Source organism: Delphinus delphis, chromosome 19 (assembly GCF_949987515.2).
Source record: "Delphinus delphis chromosome 19, mDelDel1.2, whole genome shotgun sequence".
In the NCBI taxonomy this organism is placed as follows: Eukaryota; Metazoa; Chordata; class Mammalia; order Artiodactyla; family Delphinidae; genus Delphinus; species Delphinus delphis.
Window position 1 is genome coordinate 58,414,065 of NC_082701.1, and position 19,511 is coordinate 58,433,575.

The 19,511-nt window shown below is 65.3% G+C and overlaps 2 protein-coding genes across 5 annotated transcripts; one reads left to right on the forward strand and one right to left on the reverse strand.

The window, feature by feature from the left end:
• Positions 1-1,888: 1,888 nt before the first annotated feature.
• MIEF2 (mitochondrial elongation factor 2) lies at positions 1,889-6,224 on the reverse strand. 3 transcript variants are annotated; one of them, XM_059997378.1, is made up of 5 exons: positions 6,121-6,183; positions 4,940-4,994; positions 4,380-4,537; positions 4,036-4,216; positions 1,889-3,613 (listed from the first exon to the last, which is right to left on the reverse strand). In XM_059997378.1, the coding sequence occupies exons 2-5, from the start codon at positions 4,968-4,970 to the stop codon at positions 2,559-2,561; spliced, it is 1,425 nt and encodes a 474-aa protein (XP_059853361.1). In that variant the 5' UTR covers positions 4,971-4,994; positions 6,121-6,183; the 3' UTR covers positions 1,889-2,558. The 3 variants fall into 3 exon arrangements, with proteins under 3 accessions (XP_059853361.1, XP_059853362.1, XP_059853363.1); XM_059997379.1 differs by lacking the exon at positions 4,940-4,994 and having other exon boundaries at positions 6,121-6,224; XM_059997380.1 differs by lacking the exon at positions 6,121-6,183 and having other exon boundaries at positions 4,936-5,748.
• A 671-nt stretch (positions 6,225-6,895) lies between these two features.
• Positions 6,896-19,492, forward strand: FLII (FLII actin remodeling protein). 2 transcript variants are annotated; one of them, XM_059997372.1, is made up of 30 exons: positions 6,896-7,059; positions 8,591-8,701; positions 9,008-9,079; positions 10,422-10,502; positions 10,830-10,915; positions 10,999-11,160; positions 11,298-11,401; positions 11,716-11,891; positions 11,975-12,132; positions 12,927-13,011; positions 13,357-13,504; positions 13,683-13,819; positions 13,957-14,169; positions 14,326-14,505; positions 15,197-15,279; positions 15,396-15,470; positions 15,683-15,766; positions 15,878-16,049; positions 16,542-16,646; positions 16,735-16,926; positions 17,172-17,360; positions 17,437-17,576; positions 17,658-17,880; positions 17,988-18,142; positions 18,219-18,279; positions 18,363-18,491; positions 18,567-18,673; positions 18,764-18,869; positions 18,962-19,027; positions 19,109-19,492. In XM_059997372.1, exons 1-30 carry the CDS (start codon positions 6,997-6,999, stop codon positions 19,241-19,243), a joined length of 3,798 nt encoding a protein of 1,265 aa, XP_059853355.1. In that variant the 5' UTR covers positions 6,896-6,996; the 3' UTR covers positions 19,244-19,492. The 2 variants fall into 2 exon arrangements, with proteins under 2 accessions (XP_059853355.1, XP_059853356.1); XM_059997373.1 differs by having other exon boundaries at positions 13,686-13,819.
• Positions 19,493-19,511: the final 19 nt, after the last annotated feature.

A 19,511-nucleotide genomic window follows, 5' to 3' on the forward strand; every position in this document is an offset into this window, starting at 1 on the left:
TTGGAGGGGACGGGACAGAGGTGGGGCAGGGGCCCTGGATTAGGGCTGAGAGCTTCCCTCTCCCGTCCAGCTCCAGCCCCGCCCGTCAGGGCCCCCCGGGCCTTGGGGGTGGTTTTCCGGCTTGGCTTGCTGACTGCAACACCGCCAGGAGGTTTGGCGAGACCTCTGGGGACCTGAGCACGGTGCGCCCACTTCGCCTGCAGTCCTCAGCGAGAATGTTCCTGTGCAGACTTTCGTCAGTGCTTTTTCTGCTTAGTAATAGCGCGGCCTGATACCACTGGCTGGGTCAGCTCTGGGGCACGAGTGGTGCCCAGTTGATGGACTGGCCGCAGTGGTCCCGAGGGGTCCTGCTCGTTCCTGCTCACCCAGAAAGGGTGCGTCTCGTGCGCGGAATGACTCGTTGCTGAGCTGCCTTGTAACGGGTGTAGATGGTGAAGCTGTAGGTCAGTGTCTGTTTGCCCTTTTGCGCTACTCTTCCCACCTGCACCGGCCGTCTGTTCACTCTGGCAGGTGGAATCACCGCCGTGCTCCTGGCTTCGGGTCACTTGGTAAAGCCAGGGACGAGGACTGCCCAGTTCAGCTGAAGGGTCTGCAACTCCCAGGTCAGAACCTCCCTCATTAAAGGGGCGAGAGTGAAGCTGGGTAGCGGCCACCGTGGAGGCCCCAGCACGACCGCGTGCCAGATGCTGGCCTTGGACAGGGGACGTCGCCCCGAGCACCTCGTTTCTCCTCTTTGGTTAATTCTGGGTTTTTCTTACTGAAATCATGGTATGAGGGGAAACGGAGACCTACCTGAAGCAGGAGGCCGCCAGAGGGCCCGCGAGTGTGGTCGGGTCGTCTGAGAGGGGCCTTGACCCCACTTGCGTCCCGACTGCTCCCCAGCCACGCCTGGCCAGCCCTTCACCCATCGGCGCCCAAGACCCCCAACCTTGGTTGGACACAGGCCTGCAGCGGAGTCCTGGTGCGCTCAGGCTCAGTGATGCTGGACCTTGTGTCCAGGACCTCTGGGTCGGGGGTGCCTCGCTTTGTGCTGGGTTAACGCTCCCGCTGCTGCCTGTGAAGCAGGTACTCTGGAACCCCTGTTTTATAGGGGAGGGGGCCAAGGCCGCCCCGCCTCCAGCCTGCCCCCTTGCTGACCCTCCGCTGCCGTCACAGCTGCTCACCGCTGCGAGCACTCAGGCCAGGGAGCTCCTGAGTCAAGTGACCTAACGGCCCTCGGGCGAGCCAGTCTCCTGCCCTGTGACCCTCTGTGCTCGGAGACCGAGACTGTGTGAGCACCCACGAGGCCTGGCCCTGCACCCAGAGGTACACACTAGCACCTCCTCTGGCCCCTGTGCTGGCCCTCGACCAAGGGAGGCCTCCGAGCCTGTCACCACTTCTTGTCCCTAATCCCAGTTGGAAGGGGGACACACACGGGATGGGAAGGAGAAGCAGCACAGGCCTGGCACAGCTGCGGTGGCCTCACCACCAGCACACGTGGCCCCAAGCCCTCTCCGGCCTCGTCTGCCATGTGTGGTGACAGGAAGTTAGCCATGGCCATGGCTCCTATGGGGACACCGAGACGCGGGGTCCTGCCCTCCACTTCTGGGGCCACGTTTCTCTGCACACTGACAGTGCTGGCCGAAGGGCTGTGTGGCAGCCCCGCCCGTCCCGGAAAGCACAGTGGGCTCCAGGGGGCAGGCTTTGGAGAAGAAACAAAACCCTAGCCAGTTGGTTCCGTTACTAAAGCAAGACATCGCTCTAGGGATCCTGTAACATCCTCCCCCCCACGTAACCGACTTTTCTAATTCAATCCATCGCCTCCAGGCTGATCCCAAGCTCCTCTGGTCAACTTTACAGAACCTCAAGTGGTTGCATGTAAGAGCCCAACATGAGTCCCGTGGACGTTTGAAGTTTTCCTTTTTATTCTAGTTCACAGTTCTTGAGGCATAGCTTTGCTTCATCAGAAAGGATACCAGAGCGAGGAGAGACACCTGGGAGGGGAGGCAGACAACCTCCCCCCCGACCCAGCCAGCTTCAGGGAGAGTGCAGTCAGCGAGTGCGACTGGTGCCAACACCGCGGGGGCTGGGCCCAGCAGCAGCCAGGGGACACCCTCAGCTCCGGGCCAGGTGGGCAGCACACACACCCTCAGCTCCCCCAGCTGGAGAAGGGCCTTCCCCCAGGTGAGCCCCCGCTGGCCCACGTTAGAGAGCAAACCAGACACACAGCATGGAAAACGCCAGCCTGTCAGCCAGCCAAAAGCTGCATCCCGAGGGTTCCAGGCGACTCCGGCTCCTGGGGGACCACAGGCCGTGCCCACCGCCCAGCACCAGCAGCCTGGAGGAGCCTGCACCCGAGGGGAGCGTGACTCACCCTTGGGACAGAAAAACAGAGGCAACCTTACCCCTGCCCGGGACGCACTGTGGCTACCGCGGGCCGAGGCCCTGGGATCAGCCCTGAGGCCGAGGGGTGAGTGCGAGTGCGGGCCGCCCAAGCTCGCGCTGACCCGTTCGGGGTAAAAGCAAGGGCAGGGTGCTCTCGACGCCCTGGAGGGAGGCGTCCGCCTGGGCCCGCGCCTCTAGAGCAGCCTCTCGGGGGCCCGCAGGCCCCAGTACAGCGCACAGCCCATGTCGTCGATGTCCTCTTCCCGCAGGCCGTCCAGGAGATTCACGCCACGGCTGAAGTGGCAGGGCAGGCTGGCCTGCTCCAGGCTGCCGACGAGCAACTCCAGGGCCTGCAGGAAGTGCTCCGCCAGGGCCTCCTCAGCCCAGTCCGCTTCCTGCTCGCCCAGGTGCAGAACTACCTGGGTCAGGGGGCCGCGGCCCAGCCGCCCCAGTGCCGGGTGGCCACGACAGACGCCGCAGAGCAACAGCAGCAGCCGCCGGCGGGTCCCGGCGTCGCGCTCATCCAGGGCCCGCAGCTGGGCGGCCTCTGCCGGGTACCAGTCCTGTAGCCAGAGGTTGCCGGCCAGCCCCTCCAGGGGCCAGGCCAGCAGGAGGTCTCCGGCCTGGGCGCCGGCAGTGGACAGGAGCACAGCCACGGGGAGCTCCAGACACTCGTGCTGCACCTCGAGCAGCAGTTCCTCCGAGGCCACGCGCGGCCGGATCAGGCACCCGAGGAGGCTGCCGATGGCTGGCCAGTTGACGGAGGCGGTCAGGGCCTTGCGGAGCAGCTCCAGCAGGACCCGGGGGGAGAGGTAGCCGCCCACCAGGAAGCGGTCCCAGGGGCTGCTCCCGCGGGGGTGGAACTCCAGCTGAGTCCTGCGCACGGCCCAGCAGCGAGGGTCCTGGGCTACGGTGTCCACGCCAGGCACCAGGCTCCACAGGCCAGGCTCCAGCACCAGGGGCACCAGGAGACGCACGGGGTCGGCGGCCCCCGCCTGTAGCCCGTCGTAGAGCGGCCCGCCAGGCACGAGTGCCCCGAAGGGCAGTTCTGGGAACTTGTTCCGCAGGTAGGCCTGCAGCTCCAGGGCAATGTCGCCGGCCAGCTGCTTGGCCAGAGCCACATGGGCCACCGGCATGGTCACGTGGTCCCGCTCGAACGCCAGCAGCTTCTCCTGGAACGTCAGGCACACCGACGGCGCTGGGGAGCAGGGCTGAGGTGACGTCGGGGGATCTGCGTCTGCGGGCCCCTCTGTAGAGTGAAGGGCCGGGGGTCGTGTCAGAGGCACTGTAACGTGACCACCTGAGAAAGCACCAAGCTCAGGTCCTCACGCACAGCGAGCACTTGATGACGGGTTCTCATCGTCCTACACCCTGAGGCCGAGACGGCTCCACGCAGGGTGGGAAACTGGCCCCCACCTGAGGGCCCCGCCGTCCTAATGCTGCCACCTTGCTCCAGTGCCACCCCGTTCTGGTGGCTGGAGCCTCGGCACCACCCAGGAGGGGGAAGGACAGACAAATGCATCATTGAACACTCAGGGAGCCCGTGGCCCTGGGGGAAGAGAGACCCAAATGGGTCACACGGTCAGTCAGGGGCAGGGCCTGGCTGCATCTCCTGAACCTGACCACCAAAAGGGGACCCACCCAGGTCAGACAGGAAAGAGTGCCACTCACCTGGGGCTGAGGGTGAGGGGGCCGGGGGTGGCACGGGCTGGCTGAGGGCTGCGGGCCGCGGCTGGGGCTGGAGGCGTGGTGTGGCCTTGAGCAGGCTCAGCTCCTGCCAGCTGTCCTCCAGGCACGTGGAGTCCCGCTTGGCGTCATCCTCATCCCGAGGGCTGGTGGCCCTGTCGATGAGCTGAAGGCAGAGTGACAGAGGAGACAGCTGAAGCCCGGGCAGGAACGGCAGAGCCGAGGGCAAAGCCAGGCTGGTGGGGTAGAGGCAGGTGCGGCCTCGGGCAGTCCCACCATCGCCGCCCCGCTCTGGGAGCCCCGGGGTCACCGGGCCAGCCCAGCCTTACCCGCTTCACAGCCAGGGTGGCAATGCCCAGCACAGCAGCTCCGCCCACCCCCAGAACCAGGCGCGCGTTGGCCAGAAGGAAGTCCACAGCACCGCCCAGCACCTCGCTGTCACGCCGCTTGCCCCGATTCTGGGAGAACTCCGCCATGGTCAGCGTGCCTGTGAGGGAGCCAGGGTGCGGGGACTGCTCAGCGAGGGGGCCAGCCTGGCAGCAGGGCAGGTGCTCTGGCTGCCATCACGCTGGGATCACTGAGGCGAGCCCTCAAGGGGCCTTCCTGAGAATTTCTGAGGAGAAAGGGGCCACTTGCAGAGTTTCTTGGGAGGAGACTGGCAGCTGCAAACAACCCCCCCCAGACAGGGGGGCTCAAGGCCCCAAGGCCCACGGCAGGTCAGAGGAAGGGGACGATCTCCCCCATCCCACCCTCCAGGCCCCCCGACGTCGCGAAAGACCGTGAGGTGGATCTTATCGACACCACCCCCATTCTACAAGGAAATGGGCTGCTGGCCCACACAGCGAGTGCTGGGGACTCAGACCCACAAAACCTCTGGACTCTTACCTACCCCTATGGCCAGGTCCTAGGAGCGGCCTCATCTTGGTTCCTAACCAGGGCTGGCACTGCAGGAGGAAACCAAGGCCCAGAGAAGACCACGGCTTGAGGTCCCAGGCAGCCTGCCCCGGACAGCCACTCAGGCCTTGGGGGGACCTCAGTGAAGCTCAGGGGGCCAGTTGCCCCCCAAATCTCAGCAAGGCAGACCCCAGAGACAATGCTACCAGGTCAGAGAGCAGGACAAGTGAGATGGCCCAGGCTGCCCTGCGGGCAGGAGCTTCCTGTCAACAGGTATTGCCAGACAGTGTTGAAGGCCCCGCTGCAGCAGGGTAACTCAAGACCACAAACAGGGCTCGCCCAGTGCCCTGGACAGGGGCCTCTTGCCTCTCGTACTTGGGACAATGGTGGGTGGGAAGCCGACCTCGGCTGCTGGGAGCCCAGGCAACAGAAGGTAAGCTGAGGGCCGGAATGCCCCAGATGAGGTTTGCTCATCTGTAAGATGGAGCAGGTGGGGTGAGGAAAGGTCCAACGTGAGGAGCCCCAGTGTGGGGCTGGGAAGGCAGGTACCTCTGCCAGGCCAGTGCGCTAAGCCCCAGCTTCAGATTCTTACAGGGGACCTGCCCTCAGGTCCCAAGCACTGAGGAGGTGTGACCAGGGGACAAGCCCAGGGGACCAATCAGATGGCCAAAAAGGACTGTCTCGCTGAGGACGCCCGAACAGATGACCCTGAGCTCAGAACCAACTCAACCCCAAGGACTTCTGTCGCCCTGCTCGCGGCGGGTGCCCGGGCTCGGTTGCCAGGTGGGGCCGGCAGCCCCGCACCCCGCCCCACCCCGCTCCCAAGCTAAAAATAGGCAAGAAGGCCGGGGGGTGACCCAGCGTGGCCCCGCGGCGGCTTCCTCGTCGGGGATCAGTACTGCCACCCGCCTCCAAGCTGTAAAGCGCTCAAACACCCTGCCTGCCTGAGCTGGGTCGCGCAGACCCCAACCAGGAAGGGGAGAGGGCGAGGCCGGGCGGCCCCTCCTCCAAGCCCCGGCCGCGAGGGTCACCGCGGCCCTGGGAACGCCGGGATGGACCCGGGAGGGACCCAGGACGCGACTCGACCTCTGCCCGGCCCCGGCTCTTCCCCGGTGCCCCCTTTTCTGGCAGGGACCGCGCGGCTGGCGGAGGCCACGCCCCGTGCCCCGGCCGTACCTGCGTCGCTGCTTCGGCGCCCCGGCCGGGGTACGCAGGGGGCCGCTTGGGCCGCGCCACTGGCCCACCTAGGAATGGAACGTGGAGGACCTAGGAGCCGAACGCCGAGGCCGGGTTCGGCCGAGAGCCCGGCGCTCGCAGACGGGCAGGCCTCGGCTCCAATCGGAGCGCTCGAGGTCCGCGCCCACGTGCCACCCTGAGGCCGCCTCGGCCAATGGCGGCCGCGCGCTCCTCGGGGCGGAGCTCCCCGGCGCGCTCCGTCTTAAAGAAGCAAGGCAGCGATCCCGGCCGCGGCTAGGAGAGACGCGAGCCTTTTCCGCGCCGGGCACGCACCCAGCGGAGCCCTTGGTCACTGTGGTCTGCAGCCGCCTCTCCCGTGAAGGGAACACTAGCCCTGTCACCTACTGGGGCCGCCATGTGCCGGCCCGGGGACGCCTCCCTCGGGGGGCGAGCGGGCACGTAACCGCGCACCCGGGGGTCGCCTCCGAGCGGGGACGCCGAGGAGCGCGGGCGCTTCCCCCAAGCGAGCGTCTCCCGGAAGGAGGCCCGAGGCTCGGAACGAGGACCCGGGCGTCCTGTTGCTGCTTCCCCCGCGCGCCCGAGCCTGGGCCCGAACCACCGGGGTCCTGGGCGCCGGCCAGCTAAGGGGACAGAGCCGCGGGCCGAGAAGGCCCTGCGGGGTACAGGCGCGCCGTACTCTTCGAGTCCCCGCGCCCCAAAGGCTGGCCCCGGGCGCGTCCGGAACTTAGGGCTGGGCAGCGGCGCACTGAGGGGTGGGGCCAGCGCGCTCCCCGCCCCGCCGGCTCCGCGCTCCCCGCCCCGTGCGCCCCGCCCCGCCGGCATCCCGCTCCCCGCTCCCAGCAGCCGAGCGCCGCCATGGAGGCTACCGGGGTGTTGCCGTTCGTGCGCGGCGTAGATCTCAGCGGCAACGACTTCAAGGTGAGCCTCGGGACGGCGGACGGGCCCCCCAACCCGCCCATCCGCTTTCTACGCGCCCGGGACCGCGGACGGGCTCGCCCGGGCCCCGCCCCGAACCGACACCCCTAGGTCTCCGTCTGGCGCCCGCGAAGGAGACCCAGGGCGGGCCGGGCGGGCGCACGCGGGGTCTCGGAGCCGCTTCGGGGTGCGTGGGGAACCCCCACCGGGCCCCTGCCTGGCGCCTGGCCCCGCCCGACCAGCTGGTGGCCCGGGTCGGAGCTCTTGCTCCCGCCTCCCCAGTCCTCCCTCCCCTCCCCTGTGACGTCACACGCCCAAGCCGGGCCCTGACTCACGGCCGCGCCGCCGGCTCTGCCCTGCCCCCGCCTGCCACCCCCATCTTGTGTGGCCTTGGGCAAGTCACTTCCCCTCCTCGAGCCTCGCTTTCTCGTCCGGTGAAGGGGCTTAAAACTAGTCCTCTGGAGGCAGGGGTTAGTTGCTGTGGAGAGGTTGGTGTCGAGCAGCTGGGCGAGGGCTTGGGTAGCAGTTGTCTGAGCAGCTGCTGGACTGATTGACCCGGGCCACCAGGAACCCGAGCCCAGCCCTCCAGCCAGTGGGGGGACTGGGGGGCACAGTGGTTCTGGAGGCCCGAGAATGAGACTGGCAGGGTTAGGGCTGGTGACCAGAGACGAGGCCCCGAGAGTTGGCCTGGCTCCTGGAGGATGGTCCAGGCTGCAGGGTGGGGTGTGGGCAGGCTCAGGCTGGGGGCAGTGTAGCGTGAGCCTGGGTCGGCAGCGTCCGCGGCCCCAGCTGTAGCTGGGGTCGGGGGTTGGGCCAGGGCCGAGGAGACAGGCCGCCTTCCTGCGTTTAACCCACGTGTGCGCACTTGACCCCAGGCACAGGTGGCCACTTCTCTCTGCCCCCATCCCAACCATGCTCATCTGGAGTCCCCGTGTGTCCTCTCCAGACTGGGAGAGTCTGAGTCACCTGCTGGGAATGTGCCCGGAGGGGGAAGGGGACGCCAGCCAGGGGCGCTGAAGGCCCTTGCTGCCCAGGCTCCCGGCCACAAGGGCGGGGGCTCCCGAGGTGGGCGTTTGAATATGGGGAACAAAGGGCTGAATGAACTAACGAGTAAGGCTGTGCCTGTGCAGGGTGGGGCACTGGGACCTTACAAGGGGAGTCGACCTTGCTACTAGTGGCCATACGCTGATGCCAGGCAGAAGCATTTGGCTGATGTAACCACACAGCTAGGTGTGCGGGTGGCACCTGGAATAAGGTTTTTTGGGGCCGAGAACACAGCAAGAGAGACAGATTCTAGATCAGCAGCCATCCTGACCATTAGTCGTTCCTTATAATGCTTTTGTCATCAGGGGGTTTTATTAGTTCTATGGGCGAGGAAATTGAGGCATAGAGTGGCAGAGTGACTTGTCCAGGGTCACACAGCTAGTGAGAGGTGACTGTTGCTCTCAAAGGCTTCCGTGGGCAGTGGGGGCCACTGGGCGGTAGAACAAGGGTACCCTGTCCCAGACCAGCCTTACCACGACATACTCCTCAGGGTGGCTACTTCCCTGAGAATGTCAAGGCCATGACTAGTCTGCGATGGCTGAAGCTAAACCGCACCGGCCTCTGCTACCTGCCGGAGGAGTTGGCCGCCCTGCAGAAGCTGGTAAGAGGCTCTGGGCAGGCAGGGAGGGTCGCTGTGGATGGGGCTGGCCAGGTGGGGAGAAACTGCACAGAACACAGACATCACAGAGGAGGATGTTGACCGCAGCAAAACTGGTGGAGAGGGAGCGAGTACCCCATCCCGGCAGGTGTGCAAGAAGAGTCTGGGTCTGTGAGGGAGGGAAGTTGCAGAAATGGACTGGGCCTCTGTAGCTGAGGGCCCCCTGGATGGGGCAGCGTTGTGGTGGTAGATGGGGGCTCCGTGGATGCCCCACCACCCTGCTGAGCCCTTCTCCCCGTCCCTGCCCAGGAGCACCTGTCGGTGAGTCACAACAACCTGACCACGCTCCACGGGGAGCTGTCCAGCCTGCCGTCGCTGCGGGTGAGTGCCGCCCCAGGCCGCAGACCTCGGGCCAGGGCCTGAGGGTCGGGCCAGCACCTCTCTGCACCCGCACTCTGGGGGGAGAGCATGCGGTAATGCCGTGTCGAGTGACCGTGGGGGAAGCGCTGAAAAACCCCAAATGCCACCCCGTTTGAGTAACAAGTATTATAGCAGTTGTGAGCAGCTGAGCGCTGTTTCAGCTGATTCATGAGAGCTTTTTATGTGATCTTCACCTCCTCCAAGTTCACAGATGAGGACACTTGGCCACGGAGGCAGGTCGCACAGCTGCAGTGGTAGAGCCGGGGTAGGGTGGGGCTTGTCCAGGAGGGCAGGTGGGCGGGGCAGTTCACTTGGGCCTCTGCTCTCCTTGGAGCCCCCATCCCAGACCCTCAGGTCTCGTCGAGGGTTATTCCCATCCAAGGTCGGAGCCCTGAGATGTTAAGGGCACAGTGTCTGGACTCGAGTTTAAATCTGAGCTCTGCCACTTCCCGGCCGCATGACCTTGGACGAGTTCCTTCCACTTCCCGAGATGGTCCAGCAGTGACCGCCATGAAGCAACACGGTGGCGCCACACAGACGCTGGGGCTGAGGGAGCAGCAGCGGTGGCTCTTGTTAGCGTTTTTGTCACTTGCAGTCATGCTGCCATCACCTGGCCTGTCCCCTCCCCACCAGCCATCCTGCACTAACTTCCTGCACTTTGGAAGCGTGAGCAAGTTTCAGCCCTAAGGGGAGAGAAAACGGACTTGCTTTGAGTCTGCGCTCTGACCTTTTTTTTTTTTTCTTTTTTCTTTTTTTTTTTTTTGCGGTACGCGGGCCTCTCACTGTTGTGGCCTCTCCCGTTGTGGAGCACAGGCTCCGGACGCGCAGGCCCAGCGGCCATGGCTCACGGGCCCAGCCGCTCCGCGGCATGTGGGATCTTCCCGGACCGGGGCACGAACCCATGTCCCCTGCATCGGCAGGCAGACTCTCAACCACTGCACCACCAGGGAAGCCCTGACCTGTCTTTGGTTCAACCTTCTTCTTTACTAGAAGCTCTGACTCAGAGCTCTATCCCTGTCTTGCCCTTTGGGGTTGGGAGAAAGAGGGATTATTCCATCAGGAAAGGTTCCCTGAGATTCCATGTGCTGGGCTCTGGGGCACATTTGAGTTGGGTTTTGAGGTATAAATAGGAGCTCATTGGTAGTCTAGAAAAGGCTTGCCAAGTAGATTATGAGCAAAAGCCAGAGTGGGAGAGCACTCAGACCTGGCCTTGGTGGACTTCTGGAGGTGGTGTCTCCCCCGATCCCTGTTTCTCCTGGGGGGTGGAAGCTAGGAGTCACAGATTCTCATGGTGTATCCCCAGGCCATCGTGGCTCGAGCCAACAGCCTGAAGAATTCCGGAGTCCCCGATGATATCTTCAAGCTGGATGACCTCTCGGTTCTGGTCAGTGGTTATCTGCCACCTGGCCCTTGTGCCAGCCCCACCATTCAGTGCCCACCCACTACGCTGGACCCTGGGGCCGTGGTGATCCTGTTCTACAGACACAGACACCTGACATTTATAGAGGGCGGTGCCTTGTTCAAGGTCGCTTATGGAGTCAGATCCCTAACCTAGGCCTCCTTCCGCCCGGGGTCGCACTGTCTCTCTCTGCCCTGAAGCCCCCTCCTCTGCTCCCCTCTCAGTGCCTGTCCTGACCCTCGAGCCCGGCGGAGGCCTGGCAGGGTGGGACCAGCCCTGACGCCCCTGACCCGGCCTCGCCCCTCCGCCCAGGACTTGAGCCACAACCAGCTGACGGAGTGCCCTCGCGAGCTGGAGAACGCCAAGAACATGCTGGTGCTGAACCTCAGCCACAACAGGTGCGTAGCGGGTGGGCTGGGCGGTCCGGGGCCGGTCCTGGAGGTGGGAGTGCGGCCCTGACCCGGCAGCCCTCCGCCCGCAGCATCGACGCCGTCCCCAGCCAGCTCTTCATCAGCCTCACCGACCTGCTGTTCCTGGACCTCAGCGAGAACCGCCTGGAGAGCCTGCCCCCCCAGATGCGCCGCCTCGTGCACCTGCAGACGCTCGTGCTCAACGGGAACCCACTGCTGCACGCCCAGCTCCGGTGGGCGCCCACCTGGCCCTCCCGACCAGGGCCCCGGCCTTGCTGGGGGTCGCGTCCCGGCCACCGTCGGCCTCGTGCTGCGGGCCCGCTCAGCCCCGGGCCCCAGCCCCCGGCCTGAACGCCGCGTCTCCCCACAGGCAGCTCCCGGCCATGACGGCCCTGCAGACCTTGCACCTGAGGAACACACAGCGCACCCAGGGCAACCTGCCCACCAGCCTGGAGGGCCTGAGCCACCTCGCAGGTTGGCAGTCCCTGGGGACTCCTCAGGCCCTCACTTTATCACAGAGGAGGGGATGGTACCCTGCTTCAGTGAGCATCTCTAGGGGGAAGGGGGTGCGGTTCTGTCACATCTCCTTCCGTTGTCACCGTGATGACTGGTAGTAACACCAAGTTACGCGTAGGCTTTGTGCGTAGACCCCCTTCTCTGAGAAACCAGGAGGTGAGGCCTTGTACCTGAGGCCACAGAGCCAGGAGGGGGAGCCGGGGTTCACACAGGCCTGCCGCCCCTGGAGCCCACCGCAGGGGCCCCGACTGACGCACCCACCCCTCGCCCAGATGTGGACCTGTCCTGCAACGACCTGACGCGGGTGCCCGAGTGCCTGTACACCCTCCCCAGCCTGCGGCGCCTGAACCTCAGCAGCAACCAGATCACGGAATTGTCCCTCTGCATCGACCAGTGGGTGCACGTGGAGACCTTGAACCTGTCCCGCAACCAGCTGACCTCACTGCCCGTGCGTTGGGGCCCAGGGAGGGCGGGAGGCTGCCGGCCGCCCCGCGCCCGGCCCTGACCCGCCCCTGCCCGTGCTGCCTCTAGTCGGCCATCTGCAAGCTGGCCAAGCTGAAGAGGCTGTACCTGAACTCCAACAAGCTGGACTTCGACGGGCTGCCCTCGGGCATCGGCAAGCTGTCCAGCCTGGAAGAGTTCGCGGCTGCCGACAACAGCCTGGAGCTGATCCCCGAGAGCCTCTGCAGGTGCCGGGCGGGGCTGGGTGGGGCACGCGGCCCCCCCACCTGCCCCTGTGGGCTTCGGGCGGCGTGGGAGACGGGAGGGCTTGCGTTGGCTTTGCGGGTGCAGCCCCCAGAGCAGCCTCGGGGGGGACGCGATAGGGATGCGGCCAGAAGGGCTCCACCGCCACCTGCATTTGGGACACAGTGCTGCTTCCGTCCCCTCCAAGAGGCCATAGCGCCCACCAGCATTGTCCCCGGCACTGAGGACGGGGGGCCTTCGGCAGCTTCTGGGTTAATTTAAGGGCAGAATGTGTTTTTTTTTTTTTCTTTGTTTGTTTTGCGGTACGCGGGCCCCTCACTGCTGTGGCCTCTCCCGTTGCGGAGCACAGGCTCTGGACGCGCAGGCTCAGCAGCCATGGCTCACGGGCCCAGCCGCTCCGCGGCATGTGGGATCTTCTCGGACTGGGGCACGAACCCGCGTCCCCTGCATTGGCAGGCGGACTCTCAACTACTGCGCCACCAGGGAAGCCCCAGAACGTGTTTTTTGATGCCCTCTTGTTCACACCCAGGGGTCTTTAGTTCTCGGAAGGCCCCTTTGGAAGGTGCTGCCCTGTAGAAGCTGCAGAAAGACCCTCCCGGTCACTTAGCCATGAGGAGACCCCGGCCCCTCCCGTGTTTGCCGGCACCTTCAAGTTGGCTGGTTTCCTAACTAGCTGGCCTGCTTAGTCTCTCTGGCCCTATTGCCTCCCCAACCCAGGATTGGAAGGCCCCCGGCTCCCCGTCTGTCACCCCCCTGAGGCCCAGCTATGTCGTCACAGGTGCACGAAGCTGAGGAAGCTGGTCCTGAACAAGAATCGCCTGGTGACCCTCCCGGAGGCCATCCACTTCCTGACGGAGATCGAGGTTGGGCAGGCAGCTGGTACTGGGGGGAGGGAGGAACGGGAGAGGTGCGGACAGACCCCCAGAGAAGACTGAGCAAAGGGCTCCTGGAGGGGTGGCTGGTGCCAGGGTGAGGAGGGGGTGACCCACGTCCTGTGTCCACATCACGCTCGACAGCATCACTTAAGCCTCATAACCAGCCAGTCTGCGAGGTCACACTTCACAGACGGGAAAGCCCAAGCCCGTGAGGGTGACTGCAGGATGAGAACCTGAGCCCTTTGGCCCCGGGGGTTGCAAAGAGCAGGGCTTTGGGGTGGCCGTGAGGTAGAACTCGGGCTCAGCGCCGGCTCCGCTCGCCCCACGAGGCAGGTCCTGGACGTGCGGGAGAACCCCAGCCTGGTCATGCCCCCCAAGCCCGCTGACCGCACCGCCGAGTGGTACAACATTGACTTCTCGCTGCAGAACCAGCTGCGGCTGGCGGGAGCCTCCCCTGCCACGGTGGCCGCGGCGGCGGCTGGTGAGCAGGGGAAGGTCTGGCCTGGCAGTGGGGGCTCCTCCCTGGGCCTCAGCTTACCCGTCTGTAAATTGGGTGGGACACGCTTTCTGGATGCGGGGCGTGGGGTTGGCCCCTGGTTGGCTGGACGCCCCAGGCGGGGTAGGGGGCAGCCAGGTCAGCTGTGTACCCCTCCCCTCAGCAGGGAGTGGGCCCAAGGACCCCCTGGCTCGCAAGATGCGGCTGCGGAGGCGCAAGGACTCGGCCCAGGATGACCAGGCCAAGCAGGTGCTGAAGGGCATGTCGGACGTGGCCCAGGAGAAGAACAAGAAGCAGGAGGTAAGCCGGGCCGGGGCTCAGGCTCTGTTCAGCAGTGCGGCCCCTGGCCCAGCGGGAGAGGGGGCCCTGAGCTGGGTCGCAGGCGGGCCAGCGCGAGCGGCTGTGCAGTCAAGCCAGCGTCGTGCCTGTGATCCCAGGAGAGCATGGACTCTGGAGCACCTGGGGGCAAGGTGCGGCGCTGGGACCAGGGCCTGGAGAAGCCACGCCTCGACTACTCCGAGTTCTTCACGGAGGACGTGGGCCAGCTGCCTGGCCTGACCATCTGGCAGATGGAGAACTTCGTGCCCGTGCTGGTGGGGGAAGCCCTCCACGGCAGGTTCTACGAGGCCGACTGCTACATTGTGCTCAAGGTGCGGGGCAGGGGGCTGCGAGGCCCGACCTGGACGGCTCAGAACCGCCCGCTCCCAGCCGTGTTCCAGGGGAGGGTGGGCGGCGAGGTCTCTGCCCGGGAGGCTGCCCAGCAGAAGCCTGGCGGGGGCTGACCCAGCCACTGCCCTGGCCTTCAGACCTTTCTGGATGACAGCGGGTCTCTGAACTGGGAGATCTACTACTGGATCGGCGGGGAGGCCACACTTGACAAGAAGGCGTGCTCTGCCATCCACGCAGTCAACCTGCGCAACTACCTGGGCGCCGAGTGCCGCACGGTGCGCGAGGAGATGGGCGAGGAGAGCGACGAGTTCCTGCAGGTGCGGAGGGGCAGGGGCGGGGCCGGAGCCGACGGCCGGTGGGCGGGGCTGACTGAACCGTATCAGGTGCTGAGCCCCGCGACGGCAGACGGCGGGGACGGATGGACTGAGGTCAGGGAAGTGAGGTGAGGCCACCAGTTGGGAGCCTGGGTCAGTGGAGGCAAGTCCTGGCTCAGGTGAGGGTAAGGAGACCAGGCTAGTTTGGGAGCTGGAAACTGGGTTGGTGGCGGTGCAGGAGACCAGGAGGGATGAGGAGCTGGGACTACAAGCTGCCAGAGGGTGGCCCACCGGCCGGCCACGAAGGAGGCGGGGCCAGAGTCCAGGGGGCTGGGTTGGTGACAGGCGCCGGCCTGCCTGCCAGCTAGTCACATGTAGGTACCTACACGAGATGAGACGAGATTGTGGGTACTTCCACCTGAGTTTACCTTCTTCCATAAACTCGCCCGGTCCTGTCCCGATACGCGCGTGTGTAAGCATGCTGTGTCCGGACACGAGCAGACGCGTTCACGGTTATGTACGTCGTACCACCCCGTGTGCGTTTACGTCTGTAGACGCAGATCTTGTATTTTTAACATCGTCGTGGATTCACAGCATCTGACTCGGCTACACGCAAGTCCGCCCCTCCTGACAGGTGGTGTTGGGTGGGGGTCGGGGGGCCAGCTCAGTGAAAGTCCACATGTCCCAAACGCAGGTATTTGACAATGACATTTCCTACATCGAGGGTGGAACAGCCAGTGGCTTCTACACTGTGGAGGACACGCACTACGTAACCAGGTGAGGGGCGTGTGGGCGGCAGTGACCTGGACTCAGCTGGGCAGGATGGGGGGAGGGTATTGGGGTAGATCTGCCCCTTGGTGCCCCCGCCAAGCCACTCTTGCTCTGGCCCCCAGGATGTACCGTGTGTATGGGAAAAAGAACCTCAAGTTGGAGCCCGTGCCTCTTAAGGGGGCCTCCCTGGACCCAAGGTGAGCCCCATGACGTGAGGTGGGGTGCTTCACCCCGAACCTTCTCCCCATCGGTGGGGGGCAGGGCTTGGCTCTAGACAGAGAGGCCTTCCAGCCCGTGTCCTGCAGAGCTTGGCAGGAGGTCCTGCAAGGAGGGATTTGGGGCGGGGTCAGAGGCATGGGGGCGGTCGTTGCGGTGGCCAGTGGCAGCCCCTCCCACTCCTCCTGTCCAGGTTTGTTTTCCTGCTGGACCAAGGGCTGGACATCTACGTGTGGCGGGGGGCCCAGGCCACGCTGAGCGGCACCACCAAGGCCAGGTAAGAGGACTGTGACTTGCCCAGATGTGCTGGGGTGTACCGTGCAGAGGAAAATTGTCACCCAGGGAGGAGGCGTGGGCTTCACCACTAAGGCTTCGCACCCGCCCTCAGGCTCTTTGCAGAGAAAATTAACAAGAACGAACGCAAAGGGAAGGCGGAGATCTCGCTGCTGGTACAAGGCCAGGAGCCCCCAGAGTTCTGGGAGGCGCTGGGCGGGGAGCCCTCCGAGATCAAGCAGCACGTGCCCGACGACTTCTGGCCGCCCCAGCCCAAGCTGTATAAGGTGAACCGGGGGCGCGGGGCTTGCCTGACTGCACTGGCCTCCTTCGGGACCTCGGCGGGGAGAGGGTGCCACCTTCTGGGCAAGGAGTAGCTCAGCACGGGTCTGAGGCAGGCTCTGAGTGGGGCCGGGGGGCACTGGTGTTGGGCTCTGTGCTTCCGGGAAGGCGAGGCTGGAGAGGGAGGCCAAGAAGCACATGGGTGCCAGGCCTGGGGACCTGGCCTTCGTGCTGTAGGTGTTGTGGGCGGAAAGAGGACAGGTTAGAGAAACTCGTAAGGACCTGGAGAGGGCGGGTAGGGAAGGCACCGTCTACTAGTCCTTCTTCCACTGAGAGCGTTTTCTAGAAAGCATCTTGGGGTGGAGGGAGGAAGCCGGCCCGGAGAGGAGCAGGCTGTGGACCTGAGCGCAGGGGCCAGCCTGAAGCAGGGGCTGTTGTGGCCGAGGCTTGTGTTCCCCAGACCCAGCCTGGTTAAGCCCACCTCTTGCTCCTGCCAGGTGGGCCTGGGTCTGGGCTACCTGGAGCTGCCGCAGATCAACTACAAGCTCTCTGTGGAACATAAGATACGGCCCAGGGTGGAACTGATGCCTGGGATGCGGCTGGTGAGACGCACGGGGAGGAGGGCGTGGGGGCTGGATCCCTTCTTGCTGGTGGCCCTGGTCTTGACCTCCAGCCTCCGGGGCCCCGCAGCTGCAGAGCCTGCTGGACACGCGCTGCGTGTACATCCTGGACTGTTGGTCTGACGTGTTCATCTGGCTCGGCCGCAAGTCCCCGCGCCTGGTGCGCGCTGCCGCCCTCAAGCTGGGCCAGGAGTTGTGCGGGATGCTGCACCGGCCGCGCCATGCCGCGGTCAGCCGCAGCCTGGAGGGCACCGAGGCGCAGGTGTGCGATGCGGTGCCCCCGGAGTCCGCCTCCCCGAGATCCCGCGGGCGCGTTCTTGCCCTGACCCTCTGTGGACCGGTTGGTTACCCAGCTCCACAGCTTCCCGGGCCCCGCCCATGCCCCGCCCCCACCCCCACTCCTAGTCCCCCTAGGTTGCTAGGCCACACCTCTCCCAATTCCTAGGCCCCACCCTGCTTCCCCAGGCCCCGCCTCCTCTGTCTGCCACTCCAGCTGTGCCTTCTCAGGTGTTCAAGGCCAAGTTCAAGAACTGGGACGATGTGTTGACTGTGGACTACACGCGCAATGCAGAGGCTGTGCTGCAGGGCCCGGGTCTCGCGGGGAAGGTGAAGCGTGACGCCGAGAAGAAAGATCAGATGAAGGCCGACCTCACCTCGCTTTTCCTGCCGCGGCAGCCGCGCATGCCTCTGGCGGAGGTGGGCATGGGGCTGGGGCGCAGGGCGGGCTGGCTGGGCTGGGCTGTCCCACCAGGACGGGTGGGGTCGCACGCAGGCAGAGCAGCTGATGGAAGAGTGGAACGAGGACCTGGACGGCATGGAGGGCTTCGTGCTCGAGGGGAAGAAGTTCGCACGGCTGCCCGAGGAGGAGTTTGGCCACTTCTACACGCAGGACTGCTACGTCTTCCTCTGCAGGTGCCTCCCCCGCGTGCCCCTCACGCCCCCCCCCCCCGGTGCTGGGGGCTCAGCCCTGACCACTGCCCTCTGGCCCCACAGGTACTGGGTCCCCGTGGAGTATGAGGAAGAGGAGGAGAAGAAGGCGGGGGCTGAGGACGAGGGAGAGGAGGTGGCGGCCGAGGCGGAGGAGAAGCAGCCCGAGGAGGACTTCCAGTGCATAGTGTACTTCTGGCAGGGCCGCGAGGCTTCCAACATGGGCTGGCTGACGTTCACCTTCAGCCTGCAGAAGAAGTTTGAGAGCCTCTTCCCCGGCAAACTGGAGGTGTGCCGGCCGCACCCCCAGAACACGGGGAGGGGGTGTCCCTGGGACTCACCCAGGGGAGCCTTGCCCCCCCAGGGAGCTGCCCCTGACGGCTTCTGTGCCCCCAGGTGGTGCGCATGACACAGCAGCAGGAGAACCCCAAGTTTCTGTCCCATTTCAAGAGAAAGTTTATCATCCACCGGGGCAAGAGGAAGGCGGCCCAGGGAGCTCTGCAGCCAAGCCTGTACCAGATCCGCACCAACGGCAGCGCCCTCTGCACCCGGTGCCTGGGAGCGGGCGCGGGCGGCCGGCGGGCCGTGTCCCTCCCGGGCTCCTTGCTGACCCCTGCCCTCCCCCAGGTGCATCCAGATCAGCACCGACTCTGGCCTTCTCAACTCCGAGTTCTGCTTCATCCTCAAGGTGGGGCCTGGCGCGGCGGGGGGCGGGGCTGCGGGCGGGGCGGGGCTGCGGGCGGGGCGTGACCTGGGCCCCCGCACACCCAGGTTCCCTTCGAGAGCGAGGACAACCAGGGCATCGTGTACGCGTGGGTGGGCCGGGCGTCGGACCCCGACGAGGCCAAGCTGGCGGAGGACATCCTGAATAGCATGTTTGAGGCCTCCTACAGCAAGCAGGTGAGCGGGGTGGTGGCGCACACTGGGTGGCTGGGGGTGGGCTGCCGGGCCTGCGCTGACCGACCTTTCCCCCAGGTCATCAATGAGGGCGGGGAGCCTGAGAACTTCTTCTGGGTGGGCATCGGGGCACAGAAGCCCTACGACGACGACGCCGAGTACATGAAGCACACGCGGCTCTTCCGGTGAGGACAGCCCCGCCCCAGCCCCCAGTGTCCCCTCAGTCCCGGCCCCGCTGCCGTGACCCTCGGCCTCTCCGTGACCCTTGACCCCAGGTGCTCCAACGAGAAGGGCTACTTCGCGGTGACCGAGAAGTGCTCTGACTTCTGCCAGGACGACTTAGCAGATGATGACATCATGCTCCTGGACAACGGCCAAGAGGTGAGAGCCCCTCGGCCCTGCCCCGGGGAGCCCTGCCGTCCCCGGATGGGAATTCTGAGGCCGGGTGGCCACCTCCCCCGCTGTCCCCACAGGTCTACATGTGGGTGGGGACGCAGACAAGCCAGGTGGAGATCAAGCTGAGCCTGAAGGCCTGCCAGGTGAGTGGGGGAGGGGCCGCGGCTGGGCCTGGGGGGAGGGGCTGAGGCTGCAGGTGCGCACTCACCCATCCCGCCCACCAGGTGTACATCCAGCACCTGCGCTCCAAGGAGCACGAGCGTCCCCGCCGCCTGCGCCTGGTGCGCAAGGGCAACGAGCAGCACGCCTTCACCCGCTGCTTCCACGCCTGGAGCACCTTCCGCCCGGCCCTGGCCTAGGGCCGCTGTCTGCCTGCCCTGTTGGCCACCACAGGCTCTGCGGAGGGAGAGAAAGGGCCTGTCTGTCCTCCACCTGACCCCAGTGCCACAGTCCCCAGCAGCAGCAACGAGAGTAACCCTGACCAGTGCCCCCAGGGGCCTGGGCAAGTGGATCTCCACCGTGAGCTCACGTGTGATGCCCCTTCTTCTGCCAGGGATAAAAGCAGGTGTGGTTGCCCTTTAAGAGATATTAAATGCTTTTATTTTCAATATTAAAAATCAGTATTTT

What these genes read in the sequence shown, in the direction of transcription:
- MIEF2 (XM_059997378.1), bottom strand. Translation starts at nt 4,970, where the DNA reads ATGAGGCCGCTCCTAGGACCTGGCCATAGGG. An exon ending in CCTAGGACCTGGCCATAGGG is followed by an intron (nt 4,538 to 4,939) that starts GTAGGTAAGAGT and finishes GCTCCCTCACAG; the next exon opens with GCACGCTGACCATGGCGGAG. An exon ending in CCACCCTGGCTGTGAAGCGG is followed by an intron (nt 4,217 to 4,379) that starts GTAAGGCTGGGC and finishes CTCTGCCTTCAG; the next exon opens with CTCATCGACAGGGCCACCAG.
- FLII (XM_059997372.1), top strand. Translation starts at nt 6,997, where the DNA reads ATGGAGGCTACCGGGGTGTTGCCGTTCGTGCGCGGCGTAGATCTCAGC. An exon ending in ACTGCTACATTGTGCTCAAG is followed by an intron (nt 14,170 to 14,325) that starts GTGCGGGGCAGG and finishes CCTGGCCTTCAG; the next exon opens with ACCTTTCTGGATGACAGCGG. An exon ending in GACACGCACTACGTAACCAG is followed by an intron (nt 15,280 to 15,395) that starts GTGAGGGGCGTG and finishes TCTGGCCCCCAG; the next exon opens with GATGTACCGTGTGTATGGGA.